The sequence below is a fragment of the Danio aesculapii genome, chromosome 24 (assembly GCF_903798145.1).
Source record: "Danio aesculapii chromosome 24, fDanAes4.1, whole genome shotgun sequence".
Classification (NCBI taxonomy): Eukaryota; Metazoa; Chordata; class Actinopteri; order Cypriniformes; family Danionidae; genus Danio; species Danio aesculapii.
This window is the reverse complement of record NC_079458.1, coordinates 25578199-25592773: the sequence shown is the minus strand read 5'-3', so window position 1 is coordinate 25592773 and position 14575 is coordinate 25578199. Positions and strand designations below refer to the sequence as shown.

The 14575-nt window shown below is 34.6% G+C and overlaps 1 protein-coding gene across 1 annotated transcript; it reads left to right on the top strand.

The window, feature by feature from the left end:
• The first annotated feature begins 561 nt into the window (after positions 1–561).
• Positions 562–5822, top strand: si:dkeyp-28d2.4 (cell adhesion molecule 3). The gene is made up of 5 exons (XM_056451148.1): positions 562–853; positions 2011–2274; positions 2417–2513; positions 5375–5423; positions 5596–5822. The coding sequence occupies exons 1-5, from the start codon at positions 583–585 to the stop codon at positions 5809–5811; spliced, it is 897 nt and encodes a 298-aa protein (XP_056307123.1). The 5' UTR covers positions 562–582; the 3' UTR covers positions 5812–5822.
• The last annotated feature ends 8753 nt before the right edge of the window (positions 5823–14575 follow it).

Here is a 14575-nt window from a genome sequence, read left to right as displayed (position 1 = left end):
ATCTTATTAAATAAAAAAATGGTAGATCTTTAATTCCTCTTTAAATGTAGCATCCCATTATTCGACAGCCATAAAAACATTCACTGCAAAACATTACCTTGCTAAATTTTTTCCCAGTACTTGTTAACTGTAATTGATAAATGTACTATAATGACAAGACAGGGCAATGTGGCTGTTGTGGTGAAAAAATAATAATAATAATTTAAAAATTAAATATATCAGTCATAGCAATTAACAATCTTCTCTCAGTACATTTCCCCCCAGTATTAAATATAATTTGAATGGCTATTCATGTGAAGCCATCAGAAACCAATGGTGTCTCCAAGAAATACACTGATCTTTTGTTCCTTTATGATTCATAATCAAAAAGACTTTCCATTCCTGTTTGAAGGCACATTTTGGCTGGATTGTTTGGGTGAATTTCTCAGCGTCTCACAAAGTCACTTTTCACCACTTCCTTGTGTGATTATATGAAGACAGTGTTAAATGTGTTCTTAAATGTAATATTTTAGACAGTCTACTTTTTGTCCTGTAGATATACCGCAGACTCCCATCCTTAAACCCTCCGATCTGCAAGAAGTAATGGTGGAAAGTACAGTGAATGTGAGCTGCTCTGCTGAAGCCCCCTGCCCAAAACAACCTCCTAATATAACCTGGTCTTACATTCCTGAATATGCCAACATTACAACACAGTTACTGGAGAACCCAAATATAACGCAGTCAGTGATTTCACTCATGACCTTCAAAGCTTCATATGTGGATAACAGAAGAAACATCTCCTGCATTGTTACGTACCCAAGAAATACATCTAATGACTCAACTGTGGAGACCACCATGTTACTAAATGTCTTGTGTAAGTAACGTGGAGTCATGTTGCTCTTTTTCATGAGCCTTATGTTCTGTAGGGGTCCACCTATTAGTCCTATGACGAAACTAACAGTATGGGTGAAGGTTAAATGCGTGTAAGCCTTTTTAGCACATATGAAAAGAAATATTTTTATTTGGTAGAATTTATTTTAATTTGTTTCCAACTCCAAATTTAATCTGACTCCAATTTATAATAATTTTAATTTAGGTTCATCCAATTCAAGCTGATTATCTTATAGGTTGTGATTTGGTATAATTTAGATTGATTAACTTAATAAATCCTTATTTTCAGTAAGTGGTTCATCGTTTACCCAAAGTCACTTAAGAGTCAGTATGCTGGCCAGTTACATCTGCTCATGGACACATCCTCGCCAGTTCTGGTTCTTAGACAGAGGATATAACTGTAAACTAATTTCCTTTAAGTAATATTAGGCCGCCCCATGCTTGCTTATACATAAAGTTTGATTTAGCCACTAGATTGTATTATACTAAATCAGTGTTATTCAGAAATTAACAGGTCTGTAATGTTGTATGCTTCATCCATTGAGCCTGAATGGATGACCTTTTGCCTAAATACTCAAATCACCATAAATTCAAAACCATAAAAGCTTCACCAAGACCATTGCCTGGTCATGAGTTGATGTGAAGACCATTTCCCTGAAGTGGAGCATCTGACAAAGATCTTATCAAAGTCAAAACCCAAATTAACTGATATAAGGGAGATTGAAAAATATTACAGTGAAATTAGGACCACTTTATCAATCACACAGAGACATTTAAACTGACACCAAACATGAATATAGAGCCACAAGATACACCATATTAAAACTTGGACATTCTGTGTGGAGCTACTCTGGTCGAGAAGGTAAAGACCAGGGCAAAGAGGGGGGGCTCAGGATGCATGATCAAGACAACCTGAACCTGAACAATTAGAACTTCAGATTAGAAAGTTTATTGTTTTGGTCCCTGACCATTCTCGTGGTCTTGTCTCGTGTTGAGTTCCATAACAGTTCTCAGGGTTTTAATATTAATATTATGGAGAGATATAGCCATCCTTACAGTTCAGACTTGTGTGATTTCTAGTACAGATGTAGTAGTTTTGTATTTCTAGTAGAATGAAACAGATGTCTTTTTTTGTCCTAGTTCCTCCAAAAGAAACTAACATCATCATCAGTCCATCTGCTTCAGTGCCTGTTGGCACAAATGTGACTTTGACCTGCAAAAGCACAGCCAATCCATCAGATAAAATGAACTACACCTGGTACAAAGGTGGACTGGAGAAACAACTGATTTTTGGAGAACGCTTGTTCTTAAATGTAAATACTAATAGTGGAGGTTTGTATTTCTGCAAGGCAGAGAATAAACTTGGTAATCAAACGTCAGAAGGGATCCAGCTAGTTGTGGAAGGTGAGTTTATTACAGATATGCATTAAACATTTTTCTAATAATCTTAGTATAGCTTCTGGTTAAACTGATTGGAATTTTTATCAGTGCTGAACAACAGTTTGCTAAACAAGTTTCTTTTATTATTATTTCTTTTAATGTCCAGATGCTGCTGCCTTGAAATCTCTGTATTTGATCATTGGCTGTGTTGGAGGAGTTTCGTTGTTTCTGTTTTTATTTCTGCTGGTAACACTTCTCCTAAGGTAGGCAGATGGCCTTTTTGCACACTTTTTGAGGCATCAAGAATATGATGCATGCAAAACAGTGACCAGACTTAGAAATAAATTCATTCTGACATTCACAATGCAATATTCAGGGCAGGTCAAAATTAAAAGCCCTACTTTGCAGTTTTTTAACTTTTCCAAATGTTTTTAAGTGCTGCTTAATGGATATTTTTAGTTTAACAACTAAATTTTTTTTGTCTTGATCAAGATATATATTTTACTAGTCATATTGTAAGATAACTATTTGGCAAGTGCAATTTAAAAGCTTAACTAGGGTCAAGAAGACAAGTTATTTCAAGCCATTGGACAACAGTGGTTTGTTCTGTAGCCAATTGAAAAAAAAATCTTATGGGGTATAATAATGACCTGAGAAGTGATCAGTTTAATTGCTGTTATGAGAGGGGTCTTGATGCAGACTTGGTGCAGTTGTTAACTGAGCTGCTTGCAATGCTTTTTCATGCCTAACCCTAGCCCTCAGTGACGTCACTAACTCCATTGAGTGCATTGTGTCTGACATTGCATCTCTGACATATGCAGTCTCAGCTTGCAAATCAAAGTCTGCATCTAGATACTATTGGCTGTTGTTCCAAACAAACTGAAATAAGAAAAAATGGAAAAAATATAACCTTTACACAAGATGGTGACGACCTAGTGACCAGCATCTTGAAGATTTTAAAGATATCTTCAAGCATTTTAATGTCTTAAAAGCATCTTAAAAATAGAGATTTTAATATCTTAATAAATAAATGATATGTTTATAAAGCTACACTTTGTATTATATTATCTTTGCTTCAATATAATGCTTGGTGTTTGTAATGCAGCGTCTATGGCAGGGGTGCCCAAACTTTGTCCTGGAGGGCTGGTGTTCTGCAGTTTAACGCCAGCTTCTTTCAACACACCTGGCTGGAAGTTTCTAGCAAGGTTCATACTGTCATGGAAAAACCTGGAAAAGTCATGGAATTTTGACATGGCATTTTCCAGGCCTGGAAAAGTTTTGGAAAAAAAAACAAAAAAAAAACTTTGTTTTGGAAAAGTCATGGAAATTAGTTTAACAAATATCTGTATACTTGAATTAGGGCTGTGTGATGTTGGAAAAATCTGACATTACGGAATTTTGTATTTTTGTGATATATATTGCGATTTGAATACAATTTCATGATTTAACAGGTTTATTTGGATTGATTGGGAGGATTGATTGAATTAATTTTGTAAGGGAGTGAATCTTGAACAATATATAACAAATAAATTACAGGCATAGATCAATAAAATATAGTAAAGATAAAAGTGAATTATTGTTTTCAGGTATTCACTATTCAGGTACAGATATTGAATAATCAACAAGGCATAGTCTTCATTGTATATTATTTAATCTTTATTAAAGTTACAAAAAATACTTGTGGCCGGATGTTTTAAAATTTGAAATATTGAAATGTTCATACAGTCACAGGCCTTAAAGGGACAGTTCACTCAAAGATTAAAATGTACTCACTATTTACTCACACTTCACTTGTTTCAATACTAAGGAGTTATTAAATTATATTCTTTTTGTGTTCATAAAAAAAGAAAAGCTATAAATGTTTGAAACAAGTAAAGGGTGTAATGAAAATGTAATGTAATTTTTGGGTGAATCTCTTTAAAAATACATTCAGATGATAAACTTTTACTACATTATGATTAAACTATGTGACTATTGCGGATGCGCACATTGCGATATCGATGCTGAAACAATATATTGTGCCACCTTAATTGAATATAGGTCTTTTCTTTTCTGTCCTTGGCCAAAAACTTGCTCTCACATTGTTAGTGCTGTGTAAGCATTATCAAAATTTTATAAACAAATTTAAACAAAATAGATTGTAGCGTGGGGCTGCACGGTGGCGCAGTGGGTCGCTGCTTCGAGCCTCAGCTGGGTCAGTTGGCTTTTCTGTGTGGAGTTTGCATGTTCTCCCCGAGTTCATGTGGGTTTCCTCCAGGTGCTCCGGTTTCCAAAGACGTGTTATAGGTGAATTGGGTAAGCTAAATAGTCTGTAGTGTATGTGTGTGAATGAGAGTGTGTTTCCCAGTGATGGGTTACAGCTGGAAGGGCATCCACTGTGTAAAACATATGCTGGATAAGTTGGCGGTTCATTCCGCTGTGGCGACCCCAGATTAATAAAAGGACTAAGCTGAAAAGAAAATGAATAAATGAGATTGTTGCATGTTCTATGATTTGCTGTAATAAATTTGAACATGCATTGTTTTTCTTATTATTTACCATGACATTACATGAATCAATAGGTCATGAAAATGTATGTGAAAGTTCTGGAAAAATCTTGAAAAAGTCATGGAATTTTAGGAGTAAAAATTTGTATGAACCCTGTCAAGTATACCTAGAAAGACCTTGATTAGCTGGTTCAGGTGTTCAACTGGTGTGGGAACTAAACTCCTCAGGACCGAGTTTGGGCACCACTGGTCTATGGGGAATGCAGTAATTTCTCTCTTCTGGCTGCTGTTGTCGGTCTCTCACAGTTGGTTTCCTTCTATTGAAAGTCGTTAAACACTTATCACTTATCATTTCTTTTACCATTTGAGCAAATAGGAATGCAAATATTAATTGTGGTACTCTCACACTCACTACACTCTAAGTTTACTTAACTATGACAAAATTCCACTGCCGAGGAAGCTGGAAAATGTGACAAGGGTCAACACGAAATGCTTGATCTGTTAAAGATCACATGGGAAAACATGAAAACTATAAACAAGTCAAAGAAGCACTAATAACTTTGCTTCATCTGTGCATAATATCTGGTGCTTTTAAAATGGAGGTCCATTGTGAACTATTGTTTTTCTCACTAATACAGAATTCGAAGAGTAAAGTCATTCGTTGAAAGGGAAACTGACACGGATCAGGTATGTTCTGTGGCCATTTGGCAGTTCTCATTACTGTCACTTCAAACAGGAAGCTGATAAATGGTTATCTGATATAAATACTCAGTTTATTGTAATAGCTAACAATGTGCAGAAACGGAAATTTAAAAACTGAAACCACAGATTTGGTCTGTTAATATATTTCCTCTTTCAGCTTCAGGAAAAACCTGTGCAGATCAGCACTGTTTATGCTAATGCTGCCTTTTTGGAGAGTGAAGAGCCAGAGATGCCAAATGCTGAGGATGACATTGTCCACTATGGAGAAATTGACTTCACCAGTCCCCAAACCAAAAGCACCTCAGCGCAAAGCTCAGGACAAGAAACCACCATATATGCTGAAGTTTGCAATAAAGAGGTCTGTCAGGATTAGTGAACATATGAATATGAATGAACTGATACAGTAAATGTAGTTTTTGTTTTATTTTTACTTTCTTAGCTTAAAGAAAACATCATTCATGGTGTAATTAATGAAAACGTGAAGCTATTAAAGTTTTTTAGGATTTGTTTGTTGCAGACATTGCATTATTTGTTTCTGAGGTCTGTTTTTTTCACAATGTGATACCATATTTTAGGATTCATTCATTCATTAATTCATTCATTCATTTCCATAGTCCCTTTATTAATCAGGGGTCACCACAGTGGAATGAACCCATCACTAGGAAACATCTATACACTCACATACATTACAGAAAATTTGGCTTACCCAATTCACCTAGCACATGTCTTTGGGGGAAACAGGAGCACCCAGAGGAAACCCATGCGAACACGGGGAGAACATGCAAACTCCACACAGAAATGCCAACTGACCCAGCCGAGGCTTGAACCAGCAACCTTCTTGCTGTGAGGTAATCGTGCTACCCACTCTGCCACCATGATACCATATGTTTTAGGATATTTTGTAATATTAAATGGTAATCAAACATGTGATTTTTATCCAAATCTCACCACGTTGTGTTAGAAGTAATTTAAAAACAGACATTTTGCAGGATCTAATTGTGATATTTGTAAATACATTTACAGATGATTAAGTAAATAAATTAATGTTATTTAAAAAAAAGGAAAAGTTGTTTGCAGGCAAAACAATTTGTATAGATTTGTACCCTTTATTTACCTTTGTATAACTGAATGGAATGAAACGAGAAACTCATGGAAAGAAAAAAAACATCCTGTAATATTTTTAAATGAAAATAAAAATAATGGTAGGTTTATGTTGATTGGTTTATTTTGCAGAGTGATGCATTTCAGGTGTTTGTTCTGGGTGTCTGATATCTAACACAAAAAGATGACTACATAAAAGCAGATTACAAGAGTCGTGGCCAAAAGTGATAGGAAAATTTATAGTTTATATTGTCAGTTTGACAACACATGCAAATACAGAAACGTGCAGCAAATAGTGCAGACTACAAAAATGTGTTGTGGGGAACCCAAAAAGTGACAAACCTGTTTAGAATCAGGGTAGTACATCTGAAAGGTGTTTTTTTAACGTCCTTATTGTATGATTCCTTGTTGTTTGAGGAATTACAATTAATGCTAAATCAACAGTGTACTCTAAATAGAAAACAGCCGGGTTTGTTGCATTTTGTGGTCCCTTGACACATTTACACTGTGGTCTGTGCTATTTCTGTTTTCGAATGTGTTGTGAGGATTTGTGTGCTCATCGTCGCCTTGGAATTACAACGTTCTATCTCCATTCTAAATGATTTTGAGATATTGAGCTTCATAGTCTTTGCATTCCATTAAGCAAATAATATGTGTGTAACGGTTCTCTTTCATACTTTAACATGACAGAGACCCTAAATGTACTCTAAATGTAAATAATCAAAATACTCTTCAATTAGCAAGTTGGGGTAAAACAAACAGGGCAAATGCAGATAGAACCTTCTGATTCTAAACAGTAATTTTCCGCTTGGAATTATAAGATTCTATCTGGCAGATCATTAATTGAATCATTTACTTATCAAGAAATACAACCAGTCTGCTTATTAATTGAAAAATGTTTAAATTGTTGTTGTAACAATAAGTTGATGTTTGAGAAAGTTACGTTTTTTGCTTTCTATAACATAGATTTTTCTTATTCAAATTAAGCATACAAGGCTGTGCTAAATATTGTGTTCAGTGCAAATGTTAATTTTATGTAATTAATATGGTCATATTCATATTGAATTATATGCTTTATGTGAAATATTGAATTAAATTTGTTGAATGTCCTATGAATTAAATGCCCCTTCAATGCTTAATATCAAGTTTAAAGACTTTAAAAGAAAACAGACAATGAGCAAATGAGTTGTTTAACAAACACTGAAAAATGTTTCACTGACTATATATACACAAATAAAATTATTTCACATTTAATATATTAAATTTGCTTTATAACTGTTTCTTTTTCAACAATGTAAAATGTAACATTTCATCTCAATGTTTAAAAATGCTTCTAAATCATCACATTTACACACATCTTTTCAGTTTTAGGTTTCTTCTCAAATTTATGTGATGCGGCATTATTTAGTCGACTCTGATTTTGTGTTTCTTTCTGGTCTTTCCCGCTGTCAACTGAGCAGTCCGGCAAAATGACCAAGAAAGATGATCCTGATTGGTCCTCGTTCGTGCATTCGAAATGCTGATTGGCCCACCTTAAAGAGTTAAGCTAGAGTTCGACTTTATAGATAAAACCTTTTTTTTTTTTTTTTAAATAAAAAGTGTTCAAATGTAAACAGCTTAGACAGAAAAAAATCATATAATGTAAATAAGTTGTCCTTTAATATAAATACGTGAACAACCAAAGTCCCTTTAAGGCAAGTCATTTCACTCTGCGGCCATCTTTGAAACGCCTCTCGGGCAGTATGCTCGGGCCTTCTGTCTGAATTAAGAAACATTAAATTCTCCAAAACTGCTTGCCAAACTTACGATTGAATTTCATATTAGGGATCACCAAAGAAATTGAACAACAACTGTCTTTTTAGTTTCATTTTTAAACATCCAAATTACACAAAATCTGCAGAAACTCACGTCTGATCCGAGCCCCTCCCCCAGAGTATCGTCAGTCTATAACGATCTATGATTGGGTCCTGTACTAGAAGGCAGGCTTTTATTCTCCATATAGCAATCGTTGATTGGCTCCTGCACTAATAGGCGGGGCTTCATGCACCATATTGACAGTTACACTTTTCCCCATTCAAAAAGATACGAGTGACATGTCTTGTGTATTCTTTGGAATAACTAAATTTTGACAAAAATGTTTTAGATAGAACCTTATAATTCTAAGGTGACGACATGTTGTCAAATAATGGCGTGATGGCTCGGTAGTTTGCACTGTCGCCTCAAAGCAATAAGGTCCCTGGTTTGAGTCTCGGCTGGGTCAGTTGGCATTTCTGTGTGGAGTTTGCATGTTTCCTCCAGGTGCTACGGTTTCCCCCACAAGTCCAAAGCTATGTGCCATAGGTGAGTTGAATAAACTCAATTGTCCGTAGTGTATGAATGTCTGTGTGTGAATGAGTGTGTATGGATGTTTCCCAATACTGGGTTGCAGCTGGAAGGGCATCCGCTGTGTAAAAGAAATGCTGGATAAGTTAGCAGTTCATTCTTCTGTGGCGACTCCTGATGAACAAAGGAACTAAGCCGAAGGAAAATGTATGAATGTCTGACTGATAAACAATAAACATAACATGCCAGAATATTAGGATCCAATCATCCAATATATTTGCTTATTTAAATATTCTTTTTAAATGTATTATTTATTTATTTTCTGTCATGCAGAGTAAATTAAAAAATGCTGTTCACAATATGTTGTCATGCTGTGTGTTAAATTGTAAAGGCATCCATTTCTAGAGAAACCAACTTCTCAGATCAGGTATGTTCTCTTTTGGCAGATCATGTTTCCTCTGTTTCAAGTAGGAACTACATGATTAGCACATATCAATATCATGCTTAATTCTTTAGTATTTACAGAAACCCAAACCTGAACACTAAAACCAGAAAAAAGGTCTTTTATGTTGAAATGAATCAACAATATCTGGAGATTAAAGCTATAACCTTACACTTTTTAAAATACCAAGTACAAATGTTGTACTTATTTGTAGCTAAAGGGTCCAGTTTAGTATCCTAAAGGTACATATTAATACTTAAAAAAAATACATATGAAAGTGTAAGATTTGAAATGTTTAGGTAGTAATATTATGTAGTAATAGTACTAACACTTAAGGTACAAGCATGTAAACAAAGGAAGAACAAAAAGTTAATTTACTCACCCTCCAAATCTTCCATATATCTTACATAATGAGGTTCCTTACTGAACACAAGGAAGACGTATAGAATAGTTAATGTAAAATGATTATATTTAAAAATTTTTATGAATCATCTCTTAAAAATACAGAGTCTAAGAAATTATACAATTGTATGTTAAATTAAGTGTAAAACACACCATGTTTGCATTAAAGGATGTTTGGAATATTTCTTTATTTGAGCAGTTTGTGTACTTTTTAATCCATTAAAACCACATGCAGGTAAACAAGAAAGTTATAACATTCACATCATTACAACAGTAACCAAAATTTGCATGTTTTTCTTTAAAATCTGTAAGGCTAATAGTCTGCATTAGCCCCTTCTCAGGGTGTTCAATGTTGAGTACAGTTGAGCAGGAGTCGCAGTTTACAACACATGAGATTTCGGGAGTCGCTGCAGAGTTTAACTATAATGGAGTGAAATCTGATCATCCGCATGTTGCTAACACACAGATATGTACAGTTAAAGTAATATTGTTGTTAACCCCTCCTGTGAAATTTGTATTCTTTTTCACAAAAAAATTCCTAAGTGCTGTTTAACAGACCAATTAAGGACATTTTCACAGTTTTTTTCTAATATGATTTACCTTCTGGCTGGGGAAAGTCTTATTTCTTTTAGTTTGGCTGAAATAAATTTTTTTTGACCACTGGGTCAACATTATTTGCTCCCTTAAGAATGATCTTTTTTTCCTTTTCCTGATTGGCTACAAAACCAACCACTATTGTCCAGTGACTTGCTTAATTAACCTATAGTTAAACTTTGCACCTTAAGCTGAATATTAGTATCTTGCAAAACAACTAAAAATATATATTTTATGTGCACTGTCACTAAAGAAAAGAAATGAGTTGTTAATAATGAGTTATTAAAACTATTATGTTGTAAAAAATGTCTTCTCTCCATTTAGCAACCCTCTGGAAATATTTTGAAAAGAAATAAAATTTTCACAGGAGGGCAAGGACAAATAAAAACACAATTCAGGTGTTTCGAAAGAGTAGATTTTGTTTTGTTTTACCAGCAAAATCATTTGAACACAACGGTTTGAAAGATAAACTTATGTATGGAAAGAAAACAAAAAAGCCAATATAATCTGTGCACTCATAATAAATTGACAGCAATTTAACACGCAATTAAAATAATAAATAGTCTACATTTGAAAGAAATCTATTTGCTCAACGCGCTGTAAGAAATCGTATGTGCTTTTTACTTAAACAAATAGGCTAGCTGTAACAATATTGCATGCACTATGTTTAAGTAAGCTAGTTTCCAAGACTTTTTTTTAAAGCAAAAACTACTGTGAAGTTTGCTACATATTTTTTGAGTGATACATGACGATTTTAATATTATTAGTGGAATTTGCTTTTATAATTTAAGCAAATAAACCACAATTTACTCAAATGTATTAATGAAAATTACTCATTCGTAACATTTTAAATAAATAATTTTAATGAAATACATACATAATGCATTTTTTTGCCAAATATCATTTTATTACAAGTTCCACTGATAACAAAATGGTTCATACAATTTGTTAAACAAATCTATTTAAATTTTACATCAGTTTTAAGCTCTGAAAAAGTGCTTTATCCATGCTTTAAAAATGTTCTGTCATTTTTTACTCTGTGCATGCACAAACTTTTTTGTGGGAATACTAAAATTTTTATACAAAATCTGACAGAATTTATGCATTTCATAACATATAAAACCAGTACATTTTAAAAAGCTGTATGTCACAATATTAGCAACACAATCAATCAATTTTTTGAGGAATCAATTCATTGAGGAATGTTTGTAAAAATACAGTTCAGCAGTTCTAACCAGATTTTCCAAGCAAGCCATGACCTGCTTATCCTCCAAGACAATGCAGAAGTCCTCATGGTCATCCCTCAGACAGCAATTTTCAGTGGATTAGCAATCTCACACTGTAAAATAAATGTTAAATTTATTACTATGAAATTATGCCATTATAAATTTCATGTTTTTTAAGTTTCCTTACAATAGCTTTTATGCAAAGACATCAGGGAATAAAGCATTTCTATGTATCTCTGTGAATGGTATCTCCAAAATATTTGAGTAGACTGTGCTGACTGATACTAAATGAAACTCAAGTATTTTCAATAGTAATGGACAGAGTGCTTTTAAAATGTATACTAGTGTAAAGAAATAAGTTTATAAAAACAAACCATGTTTATACAAGGTGAAATGCATTCAACAAAGCTATTTCTGTTTTAGTAAAAAAAAAATATATATATATATATATATATATATATGTATAATGTAGTTTTCTGAAAACCATAAATATCTGAAACAGTTTAAGACATTTACATTGTGCTCCTGGATGAGCTCGTCCTCTTTTCAGAATCAGAATCAGTTTTATTGCCAAGTGTGCTTCACACACACAAGGAATTTGTTTTGGCTACAGAAGCTTCCAGTGTACATAAAGTGACAAGTGACAACACAAAATAAATATGAAAAAAAAAAAAAAAAAATTAAATAAAAATAAAAATGATAAACATTAAACAGATGCGGTTAGTCAAGAAACCTGGATGTTGAGTTGTATGTACAGATTGTTATAAATACAGGTTATAAGGTGCTGTGTACAAGTGCGAATGTAGAAGGTATTGCATTGTATATTGATATAAGGTGCTGTGTACAAGTGCGTATGATAAAGTATTGCACATATTTATTGCACAGTAGGGGAATATTTAACTGTTCATAAGGTAGACAGCCTGATGAAAGAAACTTTTTCTGTGTCTGGCTGTTTTTGTGCTTGGTGCTCTGAAGCGCCAGCCAGACGGTAACAGTTCGAACAGGTAGTGTGCTGGGTGTGAGGCGTCCAGAGTGATTTTGCGAGCCCTTTTACTCACTCTGGAAGAGTACAGTTCTTGAAGTGTAGGAAGAGTTGTGCCAGTGATTCGTTCAGCAGTCCGGACTATTCGCTGTAGTCTACGGAGGTCGGTTTTGGCAGCTGAGCCGAACCAGACAGTGATTGAAGTGCAGAGGATGGATTGGATGACAGTTGAGTAGAACTGTACGAGCAGCTCCTGTGGCAGGTTGAACTTCCTCAGCTGACGAAGGAAGTACAGTCTCTGCTGGGCTTTCTTCACAATAGAGTCTATATGAATGTCCCACTTCAGATCCTGACAGATGGTGGTGCCCAGGAACCTGAATGACTCTACTGCAGCCACAGTGCTTTTCATGATGGTGAGTGGGGGGAGTGCAAGGGGGTTTCTCTTGAAGTCCACTATCATCTCCACTGTTTTGAGCGTGTTCAGCTCCAGGTTGTTGTATCTGCACCATAACGCCAGCCGCTCCACCTCTTGTCTGTATGCAGACTCGTCACCGTTCTGGATGAGGCCGATAACAGTAGTGTCGTCTGCAAACTTGATGAGTTTGATGGAAACTCATTTTTCAAACAAATAGACCAGCAACAGAGGATAACATCTCCTGTCTCATCTAATTGATGTGAGGTCTGATGCAACAAAAGTGTAGAAATTAGTAATATTGACTATTAATACACATAAAACATTATGAAAGATATCTGCTCTGGCACTTATTATATCAAAAGCTGTCTGAGTAAACTGCTCCTCTTTTGTGGGAAAATGTTGTAAATATTTTCTTCATTAATCTGAAAAATTAAGCAAGCAAATATTAGTATTTATATAGATTATTATAAATAAACACATTATTAAATAATGTAGGTATTTTTTGTAGAAGCCTCATTGTGTTTCCAGAAAGCAGTGTGATTTTAAAAGTTTTACAGTCATGAAGAATAAGTTATTGTTGAGTTTGTAGAATATAGTTTATTATATATTTTATTACTATATTTTTAAGTTCTCCAAAACATGAAACTTAGTTTTTTTAAACCTAGAAACACAATGTCCTATATAGAAATATGATGTATGGCAATATATGTACATAACTTTGTATACGATTGGGATGAGGTGTAATTCTATTCAATTCATCTTGATTTCTGTAGCGCTTTTACAATGTAGATTGTGTCAAAGCAGCTTTACATAGAAGTTTTAGTAAATTTAAATTGTGTCACTACTTTTTTCAGAGTTGAAGTTCAGTTTAGTTCAGTTCAGTGTGGTTTAATTTTCACTGCTGAAAGTCCAAACACTGAAGAGCAAATCCATCAATGGGCAGCTCCACAAGTCACAAACCAAGCAAGCCAGTGGCGGCAAACAATCTTCACCAATTGACAAAAGTGAAGGAAAAAGCTAAGAGAAACCAGGCTCAGTTGGGCATGACCATTTACCATTTCTCCTCTGGCCAAACTTCTTGTGCAGAGCTGCAGTCGTATTAGGCCTGAAAACATGCTTTTCCCAGCCAGCAGTGAGGTCAAAATAAGCAGTATTGCAAACTCAGTCAGATCTCTTGGTTTTCACTTGCAACTTTACTGTTGTTTTTAAAACTTTACTTGGGCTTTTTAGCTTTTTTTGACTGACCCCGCCCCCGACCCCGTGATTGACTAAGGTATTTGCTCTGGGGCTTGAAGGGTTAAATGTGTGAGACTTAAAAACACAGTGTAAAAAATTATTTTAACAGTAATATAATGTTAATTTAAACTACAGAAGTAGGGCAGAAGGGCTGCCAAAATCACTCTGGACTCCTCACACCCAGCACACTGCCTCTTTGAACTTTTACCTTCTGGTCGACGCTACAGAGCACTGCGCACCAGAACAGCCCGACACAGAAACAGTTTCTTCCCTCAGGCAATCCATCTCATGAACACTTGATGATAATAATTGTGGAACCAACATCACTACTGCTATACACTTTTATACACATATACACTTATTTAACAACACACTTTACATGCCAATTTGCACATAACAGCTGCACATATAACATTG

Bases quoted from the DNA above. Each gene is read 5' to 3' on its own strand.
- si:dkeyp-28d2.4 (XM_056451148.1), top strand. From the start codon at position 583: ATGGTGGAAAGTACAGTGAATGTGAGCTGCTCTGCTGAAGCCCCCTGC. The intron at 854-2,010 runs GTAAGTAACGTG...TTTTTGTCCTAG, and splicing joins CATGTTACTAAATGTCTTGT to TTCCTCCAAAAGAAACTAAC. The intron at 5,424-5,595 runs GTATGTTCTGTG...TTCCTCTTTCAG, and splicing joins GGGAAACTGACACGGATCAG to CTTCAGGAAAAACCTGTGCA.